This window comes from Solea senegalensis, linkage group LG15 (genome assembly GCF_019176455.1).
Source record: "Solea senegalensis isolate Sse05_10M linkage group LG15, IFAPA_SoseM_1, whole genome shotgun sequence".
Taxonomy (NCBI): Eukaryota; Metazoa; Chordata; class Actinopteri; order Pleuronectiformes; family Soleidae; genus Solea; species Solea senegalensis.
This window is the reverse complement of record NC_058035.1, coordinates 10,410,517-10,433,138: the sequence shown is the minus strand read 5'-3', so window position 1 is coordinate 10,433,138 and position 22,622 is coordinate 10,410,517. Positions and strand designations below refer to the sequence as shown.

Below are 22,622 nucleotides of genomic sequence, written 5' to 3'. Positions count from 1 at the left end.
GGAGATGTAGTTGCAGGGGAAATTATTGGGCTCATGGAAAAAAAAAATACCACCGTTTTTGGTTCTCTTTCTAAAATATTAAAATATATTTAAAATGAAAACAATATAATGTAAAGGGGTAACGATATTACATAACAATGAAGTAATTTGTAGCATGACATTTTGTACAAATTTATAAAAACAGGACTTATATGCAGTTTTTCTCTAGTGGTGCCTCCATAGATGCTTTGATAAAACATGTCCAATATGCAGAGATGACAGAACACCCACACTGGAGTGTTTCTCACTAAATACTCCCACACTAAACTCTGCGGCTGATTCAAGGGCGAGGCTTTTTTAACAACAGCTTGTTCTCTCGATGAATCATCCTGAGGCCCAAGGATTCAAGCGAGCAGTGCAATCCAATGCTATGTGCAATGAACTTTATTTTGTACTGTACGGTATAAAGTAGCTAAAAGGGATACTTGTACAGTTTGTTGCTATTAAAGTACAAGTATCTTACCAGAAAATGACTTTGGTAAATGTTGAAGTCACTTTTTACAACATAAAAGTATATGACATTTACTGTACTGTACTGTGGATAAAATGTGCTTGTGGTGTTAAAGGTAAAAGTATTAAAAAAAAAGTCAGGGGTAAGGGTTGAGCCATGTTAGTACAGTGGTAGGGTGAGTTGTCTTTCAACTGGAATGTTGTGGGTTCAATTTCTGGCCCTGCTTGTCTATATGTGTCCTTGAGCAAGACACTTAACCCCATGTTGAAGTGAGTGAATAGATGAATGGCAACACGGGGGTGTAAAGCAGCTCATCAAGACTAGAAAAGGTGCTATATAAATACATACCATAACCAACTCTTCTTCCTTTGATTTTATTTGGTAGTAATGAGTACAAAGATAGAGGAAATGTAGTGGAGTAAAAGTAATGTTGCTAGAAAAGAACAGATACGTGAATTTTGTACTTAAGTACAGAAACAACCGATTTGTACTTTGTTACATTACAACACTATTTACTGTTATGTGAAATGTTTTCATGTAATATTACTAGTGCAGTTTTGTGTTCTGGTTTTGTTCTAATTGTGAGGTTTTTCAACTGAATTCCTTTTTTTATCGTCACTGAAATTTTCCTTTGATCATTTTTGAAATGACAGCATCACCAGAGAGATTTCATACATCATTACAGATTCATGTAAATATATAACGGGGGAGAAAACTTGCTTGAACTTACCATAAAGGTAGATAATTAGCGCTCACACAGCAGCGTGAGGACCTATTTGAATTCCTGGGGGGAAAATTATCCCTTTTTGACTAAACTAAAGTGGTACTAAACATTGGTGAAAATGGACACAAATCAGTACTGGGGAAAGTTTTGATAAAATATGGGAAATTCGTAAACGTGGTGTGAAATGGCTCAGTAGCGTCCCCAAAGGTGAAAACCAGTAGGACAAAGCCGCTACTAAGTTGCACCAAAATTCCACGAAACTTGGTGGAAACATGTCACAGCCCAAGACAAAAAAAAAAGTCAACTGGGATCAACTCAACAGGAAGTCGGCCATTTTGAATTTGGCATCCACCTCGTGGATTTGCATGTTTCATAAATGAATGAACTCGTCTGAGCACGTTAATCGTAGCAACATCAAAGAAGAAAAGTTATCCAAAGGTCTTGCAGATTCAAAAGGACGTGGCCACGGCAAGCTTCGGAATTCCGGCGAATTTCAGCCATTCACCATGAAACAGGAAGTGCCCTGTAACTTTGTTGTACATTGATCGATCAGCTAAAAACTTCAGCACATGAAAACTGAGTCAAGAGAATAGCACCACCTCCTGGCAGGGCAGCAGCTGCGAGGGCCCACATAAAATGAGACTTTGCTTTGCAATTGAATTTAATATGATTATAAATAGGGCCACTCGGTTGGTTTAGTGGTTAGCCTCTTCTTCCTGCTTTGCAGGAAGAAGACCCAGGTTTGTGACCAGATTGGACCAAGGCCCTTTTTACACAGAGTATGCATATTCTCCCCGCATGTATGTGTTTTCTCCAGATTCTCTGGTTTCCTCCCACTGTCCAAAAACATGCAATATGGGGATTAGGTAAATTGGACACTCTAAATTGAGTGTGAGAGTGGATGTTGTGGACCTGTGATGGACTGGCGATCTGTCCAGGGTGTGATCCCACCTTTCGCGCTAAGTCAGCTGGGAATGGCACAGCGACCCCTGCAACGCTCATGTGGAGGATAAAGAGGTAGAAGATGGAAGAGACATTTTTGTTTAGAGTAACAGAAAATGTTAGCATCAGACACAAAGCTGAAAGGTAATAACACCTTATCTTTAAGTATTTGTTGTTTTTTTTATCGAAAGTCATATAGTCACTGCAATATTCAACAATGTTATTATTGCACATCAAATGTAAAATAAACCTTATAGGCCTACATTAAATAAATAGCCTCTTAAATATGAGTGTATATATATATATATATATATATATATATATATATATATATATATATATATATATATATACATACATCATACATATATCAGTATTTGATTTATTCTGCACCATTCCTTTTTACTCACGTCCCATGCAACTAAAGTGCTTCTGCCACATGATCATCAGATTATTAAAACCATGTTTTTTCACATTTAAATTCCTGCTTGATAGATGCAGCTGCACGAAAATATTTCCTCAAATACACAATGGTTTTGTTTCTTGTTGTATCTTATTATATAGCGGGGGGAAATGCACTTGGGCTTAAACTTTGATCCCCACATAAATATGCATACACATGCTCAAACACCGAGATTCTTGTAACTTCTTCAGTCGATAATGTGACACGTACCCTACCACTTTCCTTTGCCAGTGAAAATACATGTTGAGTGACCAGACATCTTTGTCATGTGCTGTTGCTATTAAAGTATGTTTCATCTTCTTTCTAACCTTTCTTGATCAGATTACTCTCCTCTCTCCAGTAACCCCTCCTCCAGGGACTCCTGATAAATGCGTACGTGCCACTCGACTGGTGCCTACTGGAACACCGTACAGCGCCCAGCTCCCTCCCTTACATCCAGAGAAGATCTCACATAGTAATGTGATCAGTAATAGACCCCAGCGATGCATATATTTAATATGTCTTATTTATTAAATGAATAAATACAATTAAAACACGTTTACAATCTCTGCATCAAAATAAGTATCTCTCAACTGCAACTACACTCTCATTAAAACAGTACAAATCCATCCACAATATACAAATGCATGCATAAAAACAGCAACAACATGTGTATAGAAAATATTCTTTTGTTGTGTGGAAGGAATTTCACATATGCGAGCCTGGAATGAGGTCAAAACACTGACTTCGACGTTGATTTAGCGGTGATGCGTTCAGGTGCTCGCTTCAAGCTCCGACATTCTAGCTTAATCTGGGTTGTCAACTGCGTTTACATTATCAGTCTGAACTCTATAGAGACTAGTTCCTGATTTCCCCCCCGTTCTTGTGACTCAAATCCGACATAAATCCAATTGTGTTCATTCAGTAAGTAGTCGTACATCAGGTCCACTATATGTGGCCATGCAACATGAGCAAAAACTATCCACGTGCCCATTTGCTGATACACACATGTTTACCGATATCATCAACCTCCATCATCAATGGAGTGCATTTATACTGGATTATATATTTTAAAGGTCCAGTGTGTGAGAATTAGTGACATCCAGTGGTGGGAGTGCAGATTGCAGCAGAAGGATGACGAAAGAATGCCGTTCTTCTTTGTTTGCATTGAAAGCTTCTGTTTGAAAATGCAAAACTAATGCTTTGGTGGTGTGGCTGGTTTTGGGCTGCTGTAGCAACATGACGTTGGTCGACCTCTGTAAAGGAAAGCCCTTGCCTAAAGTATGTAAAAAAGACTCAGTCTAAGGCTTCAAAAAACACATGATTACTATAGTAAAGCAGGGATAGACCTATACAAATATTGTCAGGGCTAGTATAATTAAGTTAGGACAGTTACACCTTATGTTTTACTAAACAGATCAGTCTTAAGCAATAAATCAAAATTTATAATCGTGGAAAGTCATAAAATGGAAATGCCTTAATCAAACACAAAGAAACTTGAGTAAATATGCAATAGTTTCTACCCTCGGCTATAAATTATTGGTAAAAAGTCACTGTAGGTCTGTGACTAGGGCAGACGGATCCAGTCAGCATGACATAAAACGATTATATTGATTGTCCACAGGCAAAGACATGTCAGACTTCCACGTGCTTGGAGCATGGCTTGGAGCCATTTATGAACATCATTTGTCTCATGTTTCGTGAATGCAGCAGCTTGAGGGGCGGTGCTACTGGTGTGACGTCAGAGCGGGTGGGACCTCAGATAGGCTAAGTACACGCTGAGCGGCGCCATGCCGTTCTCTACGCCAACCGCAAATCAGCAAGAATTCAACCGAAACGCGTCTGTAATGTATGGTCCCGGGTTCTCACTTATACAGTATATCTTTCACACAACATGTGAAGAGGGACTCTCTGTGATAAAATGGCGGCGTTTCGACTCTAACTTTTCCGTTTGGCTCGATGTGGCGTGGCAGAAGCTGTGGGCTCGTTTCCAAAGTTGACGGTTAACAGGGCGCGTGTAGGATCGGATTTAAAGGCGCAGTGCACTCACCGTGACTGCAAACATGGAGGAACAGAAGCAACAGCAACAGAGTGACTTGGAGCGAGACCGACAATACTGTGAACTTTGTGGGAAAATGGAGAATCTCCTCAAGTGTGGCAGGTGCCGGAGCTCCTTCTACTGCAGCAAGGAGCACCAGAAACAACACTGGAGGGAGCACAAGCTCATTTGTAAGGAGGCGGACAAGGCTCAGCCTCCCAGTGAGAGACCCGTGCAGGCTCCGCCGCCAAAGGAGGAGGACGACAAGGCAACGGAGGGAGCCGGTGCATCGGACTGTGCATGTTCTCCAGAAACCAGGAGAACAGACGCGCCGGGAGCTGGCGACGGAGTGTTTGATGCCGGCTCTAACAACTCCGCCACACCTAATGGACAGAGCAGCGCATCCCCTCAGAAACTTGCCACGGAGTACTTAGTCCCGTGCATGAACAAGCATGGCATATGTGTGGTGGACAACTTTTTAGGAGCAGACATTGGAATGGGCATTTTGGAAAATGTTAAGGCTTTGCACAAAACGGGCAGGTTCACAGACGGACAGCTGGTCAGTCAAAAAAGCGACTCCACCAAAGACATCCGTGGGGACAAAATCACGTGGATCGAGGGCCGGGAAGCCGGCTGTGAGAAGATCCGCTTCCTCATGGGTCGCATGGACGACCTAATCAGACACTGCAACGGTAAACTGGGAAACTACACGATAAATGGAAGGACGAAAGTGAGTATGGTCTAAACCTGTTGTAATTTTCGTGGCTGAAAAGTTGGTGCTTGGTTTCCCTCCACAGTCCTACTGTTCTCCTCAATGACACCTGTCTCACTGACTGATCGAATACTATTTTGGTAATCGACTAATCAATTTAATTGAGTGTTTTTTTTCATTAGGAAGTAAACTGATTTAAGCTTCTTAAATCTGAACATATTCTGTTTTTTTTCCTCCTCTTTGACACTTAACTGAAGCTCTTTAAATTTTGCACAAAGCATTTGAATAAACAACATTTTCCACCAATCGACCGAATAATAGATTATGAAAAAAATTTAAGTTGCAGCCCTAATCACTACCTGTTAAAATAAAAAAATATGTAATGATCCAGGTCTATGTAGGACAAATGTATGGTCATTTGGATTTTTTTTTTTGCCATATGTTGTAAAGAACAAATATGCAAATTACAAGCAATCATACCTATTTTCACTGAGCATATAGTACAATCTCTAACTAAAAAAGGAACATGCTGAAGCCCAAAAGTGTGTTTTTGCCTTTTAGGTGATGTCAATCAGCAATATGAAAAAGCAAAAAAGAGAAACTAGTGCAAACATTACTCCACATTATACCTCAAGTTTATTTTCCATTTTAAAGTTTTTGTGAAACTCAACAGAGATGCACACAATTTCAATTCATTAGCTAGTGAAACTCATCTGTAGTTGACATTGGTTTTCACTTTACATGTTTCATTTACATTATTCCTCCCCCAACTTAAAAAACAAAATGCTGAAACAACTAGAAAGAAAGGCAATTTAATCTTAACTTGGTAAAAAGTATTTTCACTTTTCTTTAAATATGTTGAGGTAGACCCAATAAATTAAAGATTTGGCCCTCCCAGCTCTGTCAGACTCATGCCATCATAAAGGGAGCATTACATTCAACATCTGTTGTGTTTTTTTTTTCTTTTGCATGTTTTACTGACTTAGCATGTAAGAGGCGAGTAAGTCCACTCTAACTCCAGGTTAAAGCATGGCTAATGCCCAGAGTCAGAAGAGTGGATTATTTCCTTAACATAACATTTTCAGGGTGATTACATCAGGGCTGAACACATTTTAATTTTTTTTTGTTTTGTTTTTTAGTGAAAAAAATGTGCCAACACTTTTTCCAATAATACTGAGACAAATAGATGCTGTGAAGTCATTTAAAACCGAAAGCTTATTTTAACAACATGACTTTTAACCATGGCAGCCAACCTCTGCAAGTTCAATATATCAAAGCACACGGCAGCCTCTTGACTCTGACCTACAGTAGGGAAGTGGAAGAAAAAAGGCATTATTACAGACACAAGTGGTAAGACAAAACATTCCTTTTTGTTGAGACCTGAATACCTCCAAGGTTGCCACTGTGTAAGAGGAAATTGTGGCCAGTCTCTGTGAGGTGTTTTCTCTAAGACACTGTTTTAAACTTGTGTCGTGTTGCTGATTCTTTCCAGACAATAATGCTGCGTTTACACTGCATGGCACAAGTGGATGCAAATCAGATATGAACCATGAAGGTGTAAACGGGAAAATACTCATGTGCATATGGATATCCCCAGCTCGGCTTGAACAGAGCTGATATTACGTTCTCAATGGCAAATAACGTAAACACGTGGACCCTATACATGATGATGTGACTCTATTTGGTGCAATGAAGGAGGAGGGCTCAAGCCAGTCCACTCATGCTTAGGATTCATGCCTTTTTAAGCCTTTGGGTGAGGATTTCAAAAATAATGCCAATTCCACATCTGTTTTAGGCAGAAGTGGGTTATCTCCCCAAGTGTTAAACCGTGTAAATGCAGCCTAAAGATATGTCCTTGTTGACTTGTGACCTTGTTGGTCATTTCCAACAGTTGTCTGTAACTCGTATCTGGCTTTTAAAAAAAGCAACTTATGGCTACCCTGCTGCTGCAGCTGTCTGGCCACATGTGATGCCCCTCTCCTCTTTTATCTAGACCTAGTCAATATGACCTTATCACCTGAGAGTGATCCAGGAGTAGATTTGCTGTCAGCCTGTCCACTCTTATTCCTTTCATGGGGAGAGGGACATGCTCTGAACTAGATTGTCACTGTCTCAGTGAATAGAAATTAGGCTCAGTTCCCTTTTCAGTAGACCTTGTCAAATGTGAGCCAGTATAACAACTAATTGCACTTTAATATAGTAGCCCTGCAATAAATCAGTTATTCCTGAATAGTGTAGAGATCTGTTTTTGTAGAATATAAATGTATGATCATTTGGAGTCTTGCTTCATGTACTTGGTTTTCTGACACAGAGCTATGGTTGCTGTGTATTGTTGTCTTTCAGATTACGCCAGGATTTTGTTCTCAGTTATCTATTTGTCTTTAGAGACATGAACATTTTGTGCATAATTTCAGGTTGTGCTGTTGATCATCGCTGCTGGCCACTCAGTCAAAAGCTGTTGAGAACTTGATTTCCTCACCCACCGTCCTGGTTGTCTTGGCAAACACGGCAGTATCGTTGGCTCAAGGTATAAATCACAATTACATTAGGAAAGCGGGAAGACGATACAGTCTAATAAGTTTTTTAATGTCATTGTTCATTTCCACCGCTTTCGTGTGATAACATTGTGAGAAGTTGCGAGTAGCAGGACTTTTCTCTGTAGCTTCAGCATTTTGAATGCTGTCCGATGCCATTACAGAATTATCAGGGAATATAAAAAAGCTTGCACCAGGATTGTCACCGACTCACTGTTTCCCTCTGAGTGTTGGTACGTCCAGCATGTTAACATGTTGGCTGAATTAGCCAAGGTTGCATTGCAACGGTTTGTGTGCACAGCTTGCATTTAGACAGTTTATGTTGTACACAAAACGTGATACCTCTGTGTAGTACTATATTTGGATGTAATATGGTATGGTCCTTTACGGACTTGACTCTTTAAGTTAAACTCAAGCTAATGTCATAACACTACACGTCTTTAGATGTCACCTGCATTACTGTGGTGAGGATATTTAGCCATTGATGAAATCATAAAGCCCACCTATAGTAAATATTAAGATGTATATTGTTTTGTGTAATTTGGCCAGATAATCTCATACTTAATTCAATTTAAATTGTGGGAAAGAAACACATAGTATATGCCTACCACTCATGAAACGCATGTAGAGCTGAAACAGGATTTATGTAGTGGCATAACTACCAAGATTTTTTAAAGATGTCACCTTGTGCTTCACAAAATTTCTGGTTGTCACTTTTCAGTGCATTTTATGACCCAACAATTAATGGATTAATTGAGATTATTGTCCACAGAAGAGTTGCTAACAGCAATAACTGTGTTACATCCCCAAATGCAGCAGAGGGATGCATGTTTGGGTACGGTACTGCAATTTTATTTTGCACAAGTGGGTCATTCAACGTTGAGGGAAAAGTTAAAAAAAAACTATCTCCGTTCAAAACCCCATTTATGGTTGTCCTACCGTTGTCATAAAATCCTGTTGTCCCATAATTTCACAAGTTTTAATGTATTGGCCGAAGCAAGTCTATCCTTTTCATTGAAAACTGCTGACAGATGCCAAAAAGCAGTTTTAACTTATAGCGATTTAGAACTAAAAACGAATAATGTCAGAGGTCATCTCACCAGTCCTTCAAACTGCAAATGCTGTGGTCGATACTGAGTTTTTCTAGTGTTGAATGTTGTGTAACTTTGTTGTCATTGGTGTAATCTCACAACGCGACTGAATGTGTGTGCTGTCATGGGGAAGGTGACCGTTGACCTACATTTTAAAGCTTAAAGAGTTGGTAGGCGAGAGGAAGTCATGTGATCGTGTCTTGGTGCCGACTCTGCGTTATGCTATATGTTGCATGAGCTGCTCGTTCTTTCTGCCTGCAGTACCAGCATGCACTTTACTATTGCATGCCACCTTTTTCCTGCCTATTGTTTCCCCATCATACAGCAAAACAGTACACGATCAAGTATGAGCTAATGTTGTATGATTGATAAACCCTAAAAGAGATTAATGAAGCCAGGAAGTTGAACATGACATTCTGTATTTAGGGCCTGATGATATACAGTCTGACGATGAAACATCTATTGTTTGGCATTTTTCTTGTTTATTCCTTTGTGTTGCAAATCAGTCATTATGGCAGTGTTTGTTGGGGTTTGGACGCTTAACGTTCGTTTTTTCACACAACACAGATGCAGGCAGGAGATTAGCATGAAGGCAACACAAACACACATGGAGGATCGTGAAGCATTTGCCTGCAACACGCCACACCACGGAGAATCATAAAGATGAACGCTGATTGCTCCCATTGCTGTGAATCAGTAGGTTGAGCAGGTTGTCTTTTAAACTTACAGTCAGCAGCTCAAACCCTAGCTCCTCTAGTGTGCATGCTGAAATGTCTTTTGGGCAAGACTCACCATGACCTCACGGTGCTCATGGCAGATGTGCCGACAGCATGTGAAATAGAGGGCAGAGTGCAGTGATTATAAAATCCTGCTGCATATGTGTAGATTAAGTGTATGAATGAGTGTGTGAATGGTCATCAAGATGAGGGTTATATGAAAATATATACAGACCATTTACTTTTGCAGCGACAAGGCCTCACCTCACACAGCTATGATAGTGCTTCTCGTTACTAATACTTATTATCTGACTGGATAAGAAAGGACATACTGTGTTTTATATATTATGAATGGGGTTTTTTATGAAGCATTAACGGGGTTTAGAGCAAATCCAAGTTTGAGTTGATCTCTGTTTACAATGCTGCAGCTGTTTGAACATCAGATTCATTTTGATGAAAGGAGCATGACATCCAATTTTACGGATAAAAAAAATCTGTTGATAGATTTGTTGGGATTTTTTTTTTGAATATAAATGCAATTGCATTTGAAAGAGAACATTTATTTATATCAACAATTAATCAATTAAGTAATTATTATTTATTTAACTATTTTGATCTTTTTTTGTTTTTTTCTCTCAAACCTTAAGCTTCTGAAATGTGTATGTTCTCTGGTTTTCTTTGCTCCCCTTTACCAACTAAAGCAGAAAAACTTTGGTTTGTCAAAAAAAATCCCATCTGAAGATGTCATAATTTTGAGGTTTAGAAAACCTCAATCGCTTTTTTTTTTTTTTGGAAGACTTTTTTTTTCTTCAAACTGATTAATCAAGTACATAACTTACAAATTAATAATCAATAGTTTTTGTTTGTTCTCATTCTGTATAGAGGCTGGAGTACAGTGCAAGAAGGAGGCTATAATCCTCTGAGCTTTTACTCTTTCTAAAAAAAAAAAAAATTATTTTGAACACTGATTTAAGTCATCTCGTCATATTTTGTGCTGCGGTCACTCTGCTACCACTGGCAAGGGGAAAGTATCAGTGACCGATCCAAGTACAGAATGTGCTCACTTGGCTCTCACACTGGCACCAATAGAGCCATTCAGTCAGACTTAGCAGTCACACAACAACTTGCTGTGCTAAACGGACTTAGCACCAATGGCACTGCTCTCCGCTCTTGTCATCAATGAGTGACATCCCCTTCATGCTGACTCCAGGCCAGTTTTCATCATGAACTGATGTGTGCTGATTTTGTCGGGTTATTGCATCCCAGTATATGATGTCATTTCGCAGAACCAGCAGCAGGCCTGATGTGTGAATCAATCTCGATTTTGTTCCAGATGAAACCTTAACGTGTTCAGAGTTTGGTCTGTGTTTTTATCTTTCATTTGTCAATGGAAGACACGATCAGAGTGTTCTGAAATCTACAAGGCTGATGTTTTCACACAATTTCTATCAGTGCTTGTGTATCCATAATGTAAATTGTTCTTGTGTTTTTGCCGTTTCTGGTGCTTTATACATCCCCCCACTATTGTTTAATGTCTAAATTAAAGAAGCGAAGAGTAAAGAAGGTTATTACTTTAAATAGGGATTTCCTCTAGAGGCAGCACTGCTGCCAGACAAATAAAACTGAGAATCCTGGCCTGGGGACCAAACTGTCTTAGTTCCTACATTCCCCTGTGCTACAAGGTCCCTGTCCCAATTGTTTGTGCTGGTGTTTGGATAAGAATCTCTTCTGTGAAGGGAGCCGGCCCCTCGCAGCTTTTCCTTTTTGCACCACCCCACTTTATGGCTCACTAAAGGGTGTGAATTGATACTAGCATCATCAACAATGATCAGTGAGTGTTTCCTTCCAAGTAGGGTGAAGCAATAATTCAATAACAGTGTAGATCGCAATGTGATTTTCTTCAGAATCGGTATAATAATTAGGGCTGCCACAAGCGATTATTTTAATAATCGACTAGTCACCGATTATTTATGACTAATCGGATCATACGCAAATTGCAGCTTATCGCACCAGCATACAGCTGCACTTATATAACCATCATTAGCTTCCATCTTGAAGGGTTTAAGGTATATGCTAACTAAAAATAAAGACAATTAAGATGATAGTTCATTCAACTATCTGAATTTTGCAGCTTGTAGCAGTATTTCTGACATTTTTTAAGGTGATAAATAAAATATAATGAAGGCACAACTCTGGCCTTTAACATTTTTTTAATTTTTTATTGCATTGTAAAATAGAACCAAAAACTACGCACTATAAATATGTGTATGTTGTGAAACATTAGCGTTATCCCATTTCTTAGTCAAACATAACATCGCTGTTAAAATAAACACATAACATATTTGTGCTAATGAAATCATAATCGTTAATATTAACGTTTACAGCTATAAATAAGTAGCTCACTGTTGACATTAATTTTACCAGCCAACCATTAGCTTACCGAGACGACTGTCCCTCTTCGTCAGAAATTGAATCAGCCACAGCGTCCTTCCTTTTCAGATGCTCGTGCATCGCCATCATACTGCCATGGAAGGCAAGTTCTGCCTTGCAGATTTTGCATTGCACATTCTTCTCTTTTATTTTGGTAAAATGCTCCCAAACTTTTGAGCTGCGTTGACAGCTAGCCATGATACTGCTTGGGCATAACTTTCAGGTGACATCGCGGCTGACCCCGATTACCACTACTGCGCAAGTGAATCAAGGACAGAAAGGCAGACAAGGCCAACAAGGCAGGGGAAGGTGCAGCTGTAGTTTTGAGTTTTGCAAAATACAAGTTCAGCACTTGCATCAACAATACTGAAATAGATCTTTAAAGTTTCAGTGTCACAACTAACCTTAAATCTGACAAAGTGGATAAATGTGTGTTATGATTCCACCTGAGCCGCCATAAGACATTGAAAGTACAGTGAAACCAACTGTAAATTAGAGATTACACGTGACTTTCTCTGTGAATTTAGTTTACTTAAGGGCTTGTTAGTTGCTGCAGACTGTTTGTTGTGTTTAATGCCAGTTATTTTCATTCTCAGCTAATCTGTATTTGGATACCTTTTGGATGACCTTTCTGAAGGCCTTTCCAACCTACTTTTAATGACGTTCTTCTCCCTTGTTCACTTTCAGTCTGTAAATGCCCATCAGCCTCACAGTGCGTCTTTGGAATGTTAACAGACAACACAGTGACTGAGGTCATCCCTCTAATGAGGGCCACCTTGGAATGCAGAAAACAAATTGGCTGAGAAGTAACTCAGGTTTAGACCTGGTTATACTCTATTTCATTTAGTTCTGCCAGGAATACATCTATAAAATGCTACGTTTAAATTTTGTGAAGTTGTCAGATTTCACTTTGTGTATATGTTGTACTTTGGTGCCATCTCCATTATTGCCACATGCTTTTTTCCATGGATTTAATAAAAAGTTGTGTCTTGGACTGCAACGATAAATCGATTACAAAATGAATCACCATTTTTATAATCTGTTAATCAGTTTGAGCGTTTGTTTAATTTAGTATTAAAACAAGCTCTCTTTTTTAAGCTTCTTAAATGTAAATAGGTTTTGTTTCTTTGTTGTTGTGTCTCTTCTGCTGAGCTTGAGCTTGCTGAGTTCTCATGATCAGATCATGTGTAAGGCAAACAAGTTACAGTATGTAAAGATTGTCATTTGCACACTTTTGATTTGCTAAGTTAGCTTCTGCTTTAAAATGCGAAACACACACACACACTGGCTGGTTTGTCTGTTCAGGCTGGTTGGAACATGATGCAAGATGTCAGCCCTACTGCGGAATTAGATTTTTGTCAGTATTTTCAAACAAAACTTCACAAAGCAAACAACACTAGGATTTAATCATTCAAAATGATTGTATTTTTTTGTTTTTTGCGCTCCCTGATTTGTTCTTTGCGCTGTGGTTTTTTGTTTGCGGGCGGGCTTTAGAAAGCTGCCTGCTGATTGGCTACTGAGTTTTGGAGTGACAGCTCAATGGACCGGAGGTCGTCACAGGCTTGGAGTCGCGCTCCGTCTGGAACTCGTTCCCCAAGTTTTCCCAGTCGACGTCCGACAAAATAATTGTAAGTATTTAACATTTGTCAGATTTAAAAACAAATGCGTACAATTATTTTGTCGGTTGTCGACGGGGACCGAGTTCAAGACAGACAGCGACTCCAAGCCTGTGACTACTTCCAGTCCATTGAGCTGTCGCTCCAAAATTCAGTAGCCAATCAGCCAACAGCTTCCTAAGGCCCACCCACAAAAGCAACCACGGCGCAAAGAACAAATCAGGGAGTGTATTTTCAAATAATAATAAATAATACAATATTTTGAATGATTAAATCTAACAAATCTAATTCCATACCCTACCTAAAGTACAAATAAAAATCTAATTTCAAGGCAAATTTAAACAACTTATACAAACACGTATACTTCATTTATTTTATAAATGTTATGTTCATTATTTTATTTCTCACAATAAATGTAACCATGAATACTGTCTGTGAAGCTTTGGTGATGGCTGATCAAATGGCACATACTGTAACGCTCACAGGTGCATAACTGACCTTTAGTAGATGGCCTCTTATAGAGTTTCTACAGCTGTCCAGTTGAACTCAGTCAGGGGCAAAACTGCTGTGTCTAGCTTTTTTGTCGATGCCAAGGCTCTCGCACTTAGATCGACCTCCTATGCACATCCTCACCTCCACACATCTGAACACACACACACACTCCCTAGCAGAGACTGTTTACTCATCTCCTGCTTTGCAGCATGAGACGAGCAGTCACTGGTGGGAGGGGTGACATAGCCGAGGATCAGCCAGCCTCCCTCACGCTCTGCACGTAGCACAACCATTAAAATACTGCTCGCTCTGGAGAGAGGCCAGGAGTCAAAGTTAACAGCAGTTCACTCATCTCGTCTGCTGTAGCCTCACCCTTCTGCTTTCTCTGTCTCTCTACCTCTCCCGCTCCTCTTTTACACACTCGCACAAAAGCTGACTTTATTGCACCTTACTATCAGGAAGTCCTTTGTTAACTTGAAGGCTCCTCACCCGCCTTCATTTCCAGCTTTGCTTTTTTTTAAAAAAATTCCCGTTTGTTAATTCAACTGGAGTAAGGATTCCCACACCCCTCATCTTTATGTTGTAGATTTAAAAAAAATAAAAAAAAATTCGGTTTTGAAAGCCCTGATATCGTGCGTTCCAGAGGTAACTGGCATCACTCAAAAGATGTAAGCACAATGTAGATTGACACAAACAGCTGTGATTCTGGTCTTGTCCTTGAAATCTAAATATGTGTAATAGGAATATCATCAGCAAAGGATTACTTTTCACAGGACACGCTTGACACATGGGTGTGAATTATTGTGCCACATGACCAAGCTATGAAGTGTATAAACTGCTTTGTGCTTTTTTAAAATAATGTTGCTATGGTGTTTGTTGATCCAAGTGCATGAAAGAATGCAGGGGAACTTGCCTTTTGTCATATCGCTGCTTAGGCATGGTGCATGAGGGCTCAATCAGCCCTATGTTTGCACACATTTCGCCACTCAGCCGATCCCCTCTTTCAAGTCAGACAACACACACGGTTGTTTGTTGATGCAGATGTGTTACTTGTAATTCTCAGTGCTTATAGATTAATATTTGTTATGCAGACTGATTAAAAAAATATAGGTAATAAAGGACTGAGGTAGATACCCCCCTTACATTTGTTTTTCATGGAGGTCTTATCTCTGCAGAAAAAACAAGTGTTTCTTTCAAAATCTTCTCAGCAGTGTGCGAGTCACCACTTGTGTGTGTGTGTGTGCGTGTGTGTGTGTGTTTTTCCGAAGGGACTTTCTGTGTTGCATGAGCACGTTTGTGTGCTGTTTACGCCAAGAAGTTTACAAGAGCTCATAGGGGTTCACTGCCAACACCCAAGCAGATCATGCGAGTCTTAATAGAGCAGGAAAAGGCAAAGGGAAGTTGACATGCAGTACGATATCTCTGGTTGAATTTCTTACTAGCTTGAAGTGTATGAGGCAGCGGGGCTAAAAGCAGCCACTGTTTGTCAGCCTTGTTGCAGGTGACAACATAATGTCTGCAGTATCCACTTCTCATCTCATTCTATTGCAACACTGACTGTCATCTTTTACGTTCAGTGTTGAGTGACACATATGAGCCCTAGACATTGGTTTGCATATAGTTTCAGGAGTGTATGCTTGTGCTTTCGTCCACATATCTGTTTTTACTAATCATGCTTTTCTATCTTCCTGTCTTCAGGCAATGGTGGCTTGTTATCCTGGAAATGGGACAGGATACGTGCGCCATGTGGACAACCCTAATGGCGACGGACGCTGTGTCACATGCATATATTACCTTAATAAAGACTGGAATGCTAAGGTAAATGACTGATTAGTGAAAGGTGGTGTTCAGTTTTTTTAATTGGCTTTTTTTTATTCCACACCAGCAAATCATCTGATTTTTAAATTAGTCGTTTATAACATCAGAAGAAAAATCATTTGCAAAAAGAACATGCATCTGTTCTTTTTAGTAAGGTTTGCCCCCATGCAGAGTCAGAAGTAAAGGTTATACTGTATGTCCAGTCTTCCATATGATACCATAAAATTGGACTTAAATGATAAGATCAGGAAGGAACTATCATTATAATTCGTTACTCACAGTCTTGATGAGTTATTGCATGAGAATTTAGTAGATTATTGCCATTGTACAAAACAACATTTATATTTTTGTCCCGATAATTACACAAATTACAAAAAACATCAAATGTAAGATGCACTCAGAAATACAGTACACATACCAGTAAATAAAATACTGAAAAACAGGATTGGTACCTAGTGTCATTGCAATCCTAAACTTGATTGTTTGACTATAGGATTTTAATAGCTTCCCTGATTGCAGCTGTAAGTATAATGTGCTTTTTTGTTTTTGAAGTTAATCAAACACTGTGTGCATTGCAGAGTAATCTGACCCAGGAATGAACACATTCCCATTGGTAAAAAGCTCACTTAAACCTAGGATCAGTGGAAATGGGGGATAATAGACCGATAACATGATGCAGGACACCAGTAATGCTCTTTTAGAAGAGAAAACCACACCTCTAAGGTGGTAGGGTGGTGGTAAACCTTGTCTTGGACGCTGGTTGTCTTCCAGATTTGACTCCTCATATCTTAAAGGACTCTTTTTGTTTTTGCTTTTGCTTATTTGTGGCTGAATGCAGGCCATGCAATACTCGAGTTTGCCTTGTGGTAATGTACACTACTGAACAGTGGGCGACTATGGGCTGTCATCAAGGTATTGGACCTGCATTACTATTCATTTTAAAGTATTATGACTGTATAGCAACTGAATGAAATGACTAAATAATGTACTTCATGTCCATTACTTGTTTGATTCACTCTAACTGACTGCTGCTCCTTTAGTTGATGCAGAGGTTTTTTCAGGACAGATTATTTTGTTTTATGTAATCATCATGTTCACCAAGTTTATTTTTGTACCAGCAAATCAGGCACAAGTGACTATATTCGCGTTGCTATGAAAACATGAAGTGTTGTTGGCAAACCATAAGTCTATTAATAACCAGCCACTGTTGTAGCGTCACACTCATTAGCCACTGTATTATGTACAGAGGGCTCCTAATAGTGGCAGGAGTGGCACCTGGTGTTGTCCTCTGCAGCTGTAGCTCATCAGCTTCAAGGTTGGATGTGTTGTGCATTAAGAGATGGTGCATTTGCATTTATGAGTTCTAATGAGTGATTAAATTACTGCTGCTCACCACATATTTTCTCTTCTTCAGACCATTCTCTCGAGGCATCAGAGATGGCTGTACATGAAAATCTCAATAGATCATCAGTTTCTGAAATGCACACACCAGCCTGTCTGCCGTCAACCACCATGCCATGTTAAAAGTCATTTTTGTCAGATTTCTCCCCCATTCTCATGCTGGGTTTGAACTTCAGCACTGTGTCTTAAAAATGTCTTTGTACTTAGATGCATTAAGTTGCTGCCACGTAATTGGCTGATTTGCAGTTCAACAAGCAGTTCAACAGTCTACTAATGAAGTGACTGCTGAGTGTGCATTAGCTGTCCAGAGAATGGCTGGGCAATTATTCAGCATTTGTTGTATTTTATATTTATATTCAGTGTCATTTAAGCATCAATTGACATCATGGCATGACAAATGGTCATGTGAATAATTACAGTCTGGTCACCGGTTGGTTATACATCAGGCTTTTGATGAGGCGTCCCTTTTTAGAGCGTGGTTGCCGGGATACCGCACTTTCCTGGGAGAAAGAAATGGCTTTGGAATGTTAATTGTTTTCAACTATTTGTCAACATGTTGCTTCAGCTGCTTTAGTCCGATATAAAGTTATTATGGAAGTGCAACACCGTGTAGGTGTCGATGAACTGTATACGTATTTGTAAATCAGAAATGTTTTCTTCCAGATTATGCAGTAGGTGCATATAGTTCAACATATGAACTCTTAAGTGTTAAGTGTATTTGGACCCGGGTTGGTGACCCTGTCGGAACAAGGTTCTTCCTCCCACAGTCCAAAAACATGATATATGATTATCTTGCAATAATCAAAAATCTGTGGAAGGAAATGATTCAGCAACTAGAAAAACTATACTTTCTTTTAACAAGCACTAAACAAAAAAACGCTATTTAGCATATCCTTGAAGAGAGAGTGACTCCATAACTGCTGAAATAAAATGAGTACATTGCATTAATCTTAATACTGTAGTGAGATGTTTAACTAAACTGCTTATGTGGTTTGTGTTTACAGAGGTGTGAAGGTGTCACCCAACTTGCAAGTACAGGTTGCAACTATACTGAGAGATATATGACCCCACTCTTTTGTTTAATTCATTGAGTCATGAGATTAAGAAGTGTCCTCATTACCACGAGCATTGCCGTATCAATTCACCAGTGAGTTGCTATGCTAAATTAACTCTCAGTGAAAGCCAACAGCAGTGTAAACCCTGCTTTACCACGAACATGGCTGCGTATAATAAACATTTACACTGGTACAGAGATTAGAGTGTCCCATCGTAAGCACAGGTTCCTGTCCAGAGAGGTTGTGAATGAAATCAGTGTCGATCTGAATGAAGGGAGAGAGAAATGAGAGAAAAGAAGTGTGAGTGAGCTTGGCTGTCGGCTGCCTTATAAAACTGACAGAATGTGACAGGTAAACGGTTATTGAGGTAAACCTAAATAAACATGGAGTCCCAGAACGCATTGTCAGCTTTTTCTGAGCTCCCTCCTTCTTTTGTAAGTGAAAACCTATAGGAAGTGAACACAACTTCCTGAAAACTTTACTGAAAGGGTAAGAAAATGTACTTTTACAATTTAATTCACCATGAACAAATATGGTGAGTCAAAAAACCATCCATCAGTGTTGTACATGACGGTGTGTTGCACTGAGCTCACGGGACATTCATGAACAAGTGATGAGATTAAATGTCTTGGCCACTACTATATTGAATGGTGATTTATCAGAATGATGGTGAAATCATGCACAGGCTAATATGCTTATTTTCTAGCATTCTGTCAATGGTCAAGGTAGCCTTATTTAGAACACCCTGTGTACTCCTTTATGTTCTTCTATGGCATTCTTATAGAATAACATTGAGAGACTTCATATCAGAAAATGTGGATCCGTGTCTCTCAAACCTTGAAATGAAGATGTTCTCAAATGTCTTGTTTCGTTCACAAACCACAGGGCACTCACTGACCTAATTCCCTAGCCCCTGAAGCATCACAAATGAACTCTTAACCTAAACCAAATTCTAACCCTAGCCCTAAATCCAAGTTTTAGCCCATAAATGGAATAAAATAGAATGAACTTTAGTCATTATACACAGGTACAATGACATTGACCTATGCTCAAATAATAAATGAGAAGAATACAAATGTAAAAAATTACAATTTTATAAAATTACACTATATGAGAATTGCACATATTGTCCAAAAATAATTGCACAGATATAAAATTGGACACATTAAACGGCCCTTTTTAAGTCTTGACAATTTTATGGTCTTCACAAAATATATGGACCTTCTTTTTTTGTGTTTGTAAAAGTCGATAATAAAAATATTCTCATGTCAAAGTAGCAGGCACTAGTCAGTCAGTCTGTGTGTGTGATGACATTTGTCCATATGTGGTTGTGACGGCAGCCAACAGAATCTTTGAATTGACCGACTTGAATGTACAGCATGCGTGCCATTATCCTGGAGCTGCATATGTGTTGGAGGGGGAAATAAGCCTTTTCCGTGTCTTCTTTGACCCATTGTACTTTATTTATTTTTGTCACACCACCGGTATTCCCCCTCGTTCAAATTAGTATAAATGGGAATAGCATTACTTCTCCAACAAAGGGTGTGAACCTTTTGCTCTGCTGGTTTGCGTGTGAAGAGAGGGGCCTATCATATCAGCTGTGTGAAAGTTAAAGTGCTATGTTTGCAGCAATCTGCTTTTTCACTCTCCAGGTCCTTTATCCTGCCTGAGCAGTTTTCCTGTGGATTATTCTTCCTATCCCTCCACAGGAAGGCCGCCCCCCCACTGCTGCTTCCTATCCTTAGCTTTGCTCCTGGCCATTGGAGTTTGACAACCCCTTCCCTTTAACCTTGTCAGCCTATGTTGATAATTGACCTGGCCTCATGTATTCTGCTTGTGATGTGGAATGAATGCAGCCTTCAGGTCACGTAATATCCTTCCCTTGGATATTTAATGTTCATGAACAGGATAGCAACCAAATACAGAAACCCTATCACTGCAGAGGCTTCATTTGGTGTCTGCTTCGTCCAGTCTGTCCTTGGTGTTCCTGGTAAAGCTTTGTCCTGATTTGTTCACTTAACAGGGTTCTTGTTCTGCTCTTCCAGGAACATGGTGGCCTTCTCCGAATATTCCCAGAAGGAAAGGCCCAGTTTGCTGACATAGAGCCCAAATTTGATCGTTTGCTGCTGTTCTGGTCAGACAGACGTAATCCTCACGAGGTTCAGCCCGCCTTCTCCACCAGGTCAGTAGAGCTGTGGACGTTGATGTCCCGCAACCACGGTAGATTGTGCCTCGGGATGCCAAAACAGTCAGAGACGCCAGGCTAACGGGAGAACATTTTACCGGATCCCCACAGATCCAGAGGTGAATCACTGCCATGAAATGTGGGAACAAACCCAAAACACAATTTTGTGGTAAATTCGCTATAAACAATGGACTCTGTCTAACTGACACGGAAAATATTTGCATTACACTGCCCGTTACTAATGCTGTTATGCAAACGCAACATTTACCTGTCCAGTGGCAACAACGCTGTCTTTAGCCAGTTGAGTGTTTGTCACAGAGCCAGATACCGCCCATTAGTTTCCCTGCAGGCTCTTGTAAACTTTCAGTGACTCTCTGGAGTAAGATGAAGGGAAGTTAATCAGGAAGTTGAAGATACTGCAGGTCCGTAATAATGTGCCGGCTGTTTCTGAACTCGTCAAAAGCATGCCTGAGTGACGTAAGGATAAGATATGTTCAGTCTGTCACGTTTTGGGATATACCGGTCGATCTCCACGGATTAAGTGAACTCTGATAAATTGAATTAAATCCAGTGCTGGTCCCATTCACACATCTGTACCCGCTAACATGGCGGCTCATTGAAACTGAGTGACGTGACGTCCGCAGCTCAAAGTTGGTCAGCGTCCACGTCTGTCCGTATTCAGATGACCCCCTCTGTTTGGCAGCGACTCACCTCTCCATTCGTGTCTCTGCAGGTATGCCATCACAGTGTGGTATTTTGATGCGGACGAGCGAGCCCGAGCGAAAGAAAAGTACTTAACAGGTAGGATTTGATCAAATAGCCAAATCATCCCGCTTTCCTGTGGTCTCATCTCCGTCATCTCTTTCATGTCTGCACTTCCTTTGTTTTCAGGTGCAGGTGAAAAGGGTGTAAAGGTTGAGCTCAACAAACCGTCAGATCCCAGCTAGTGGGAACACCGTTCTCCCCATCAACAGCCAATAAGTGCTCTGTCCTAAGGAAGTGGCCTGTGTGTGTGCGCGCGCGTGTGTGTGCGTGTCTGTGTGTTTTACAAAATGGCTTTTGCTTGAGTGGATGGAAGCTCTATACTCGTGGAGACGAAACGGACACACGCCGATATCGGTTCATTTTCAGTAATGTCGGTTGACCCCAAATGTCACGACATCGTACTGAAAGGGATCTTTTGGCCTTGCACTTCTTTGCTGGAGAAAGCTTTGCTTTTATAGCTGACATTTTCAGAGCAGCACTTCAAGCCAGAATTAAGCTCAGAGAAACTCTTCGTCTTTTGCAGTAAATTCCGTAAAGGTACAGTGTTCTGCATATGTTTAACATGTTATGCTCATCACATGGAATCAGCTGCTCTAAGATACTGTATGGCAAAATAGGCTGGAGTCGGCATTTATATGCGGAATCATCCGAATAAATAACACCCCTTTATTGACAGAACATCATTTTTTTGTCTCTAAGTTCATTCATTTGCAGCACAGTTGGATTCAGGTGGATTCACTTGGGATTTTATTGGTCCTTCTCATTCTCAAAATCACACATTAATCTTTGAAAAACAAACCCATAATCCTACATGGATCTGTCTGACCTGTGGGTGATGGAGTTGATGTTTTCAGCTGCCTCCTGTTTTGTGTCTTACATTGCTCCATGCTGCCCTCTGCAGGAGCCCTACAGTACATGTGCTGTCTGCAGGGATGCTTTATGGGTAAATACAAGAAACAGTTTATTAGTAATAGTTTGCATTCAGGGAAAACATTTTTCTTCAACCAGCATTAAGTGCAGTCATCAACACATAACACAGCAGTGATCTTTTTGGACAGTGAGTAAGATTATGTGGTTGAATGAAATTATTCTTTTTTGAAAAATATGGCCAAGTTGAAGGGCATTGGGCCCCTGAGCAAGGTACCCCAACCCCATTGCTCCCCAGGTGCAG

General features: G+C 40.0%; 1 protein-coding gene across 2 annotated transcripts; it reads left to right on the top strand.

Annotated features, from left to right (window-relative positions):
• The first annotated feature begins 4,351 nt into the window (after nucleotides 1–4,351).
• On the top strand, nucleotides 4,352–22,134 carry egln1a (egl-9 family hypoxia-inducible factor 1a). 2 transcript variants are annotated; one of them, XM_044046538.1, is made up of 5 exons: nucleotides 4,352–5,366; nucleotides 15,926–16,045; nucleotides 20,547–20,683; nucleotides 21,420–21,487; nucleotides 21,578–22,134. In XM_044046538.1, exons 1-5 carry the CDS (start codon nucleotides 4,662–4,664, stop codon nucleotides 21,631–21,633), a joined length of 1,086 nt encoding a protein of 361 aa, XP_043902473.1. In that variant the 5' UTR covers nucleotides 4,352–4,661; the 3' UTR covers nucleotides 21,634–22,134. The 2 variants fall into 2 exon arrangements, with proteins under 2 accessions (XP_043902473.1, XP_043902474.1); XM_044046539.1 differs by lacking the exon at nucleotides 15,926–16,045.
• Nucleotides 22,135–22,622: the final 488 nt, after the last annotated feature.

Coding starts and splice junctions, on each gene's coding strand:
- egln1a (XM_044046538.1), top strand. CDS start 4,662: ATGGAGGAACAGAAGCAACAGCAACAGAGTGACTTGGAGCGAGACCGA. Junction 20,684..21,419: donor CAGCCCGCCTTCTCCACCAG/GTCAGTAGAGCT, acceptor GTGTCTCTGCAG/GTATGCCATCACAGTGTGGT. Junction 21,488..21,577: donor GAAAGAAAAGTACTTAACAG/GTAGGATTTGAT, acceptor CTTTGTTTTCAG/GTGCAGGTGAAAAGGGTGTA.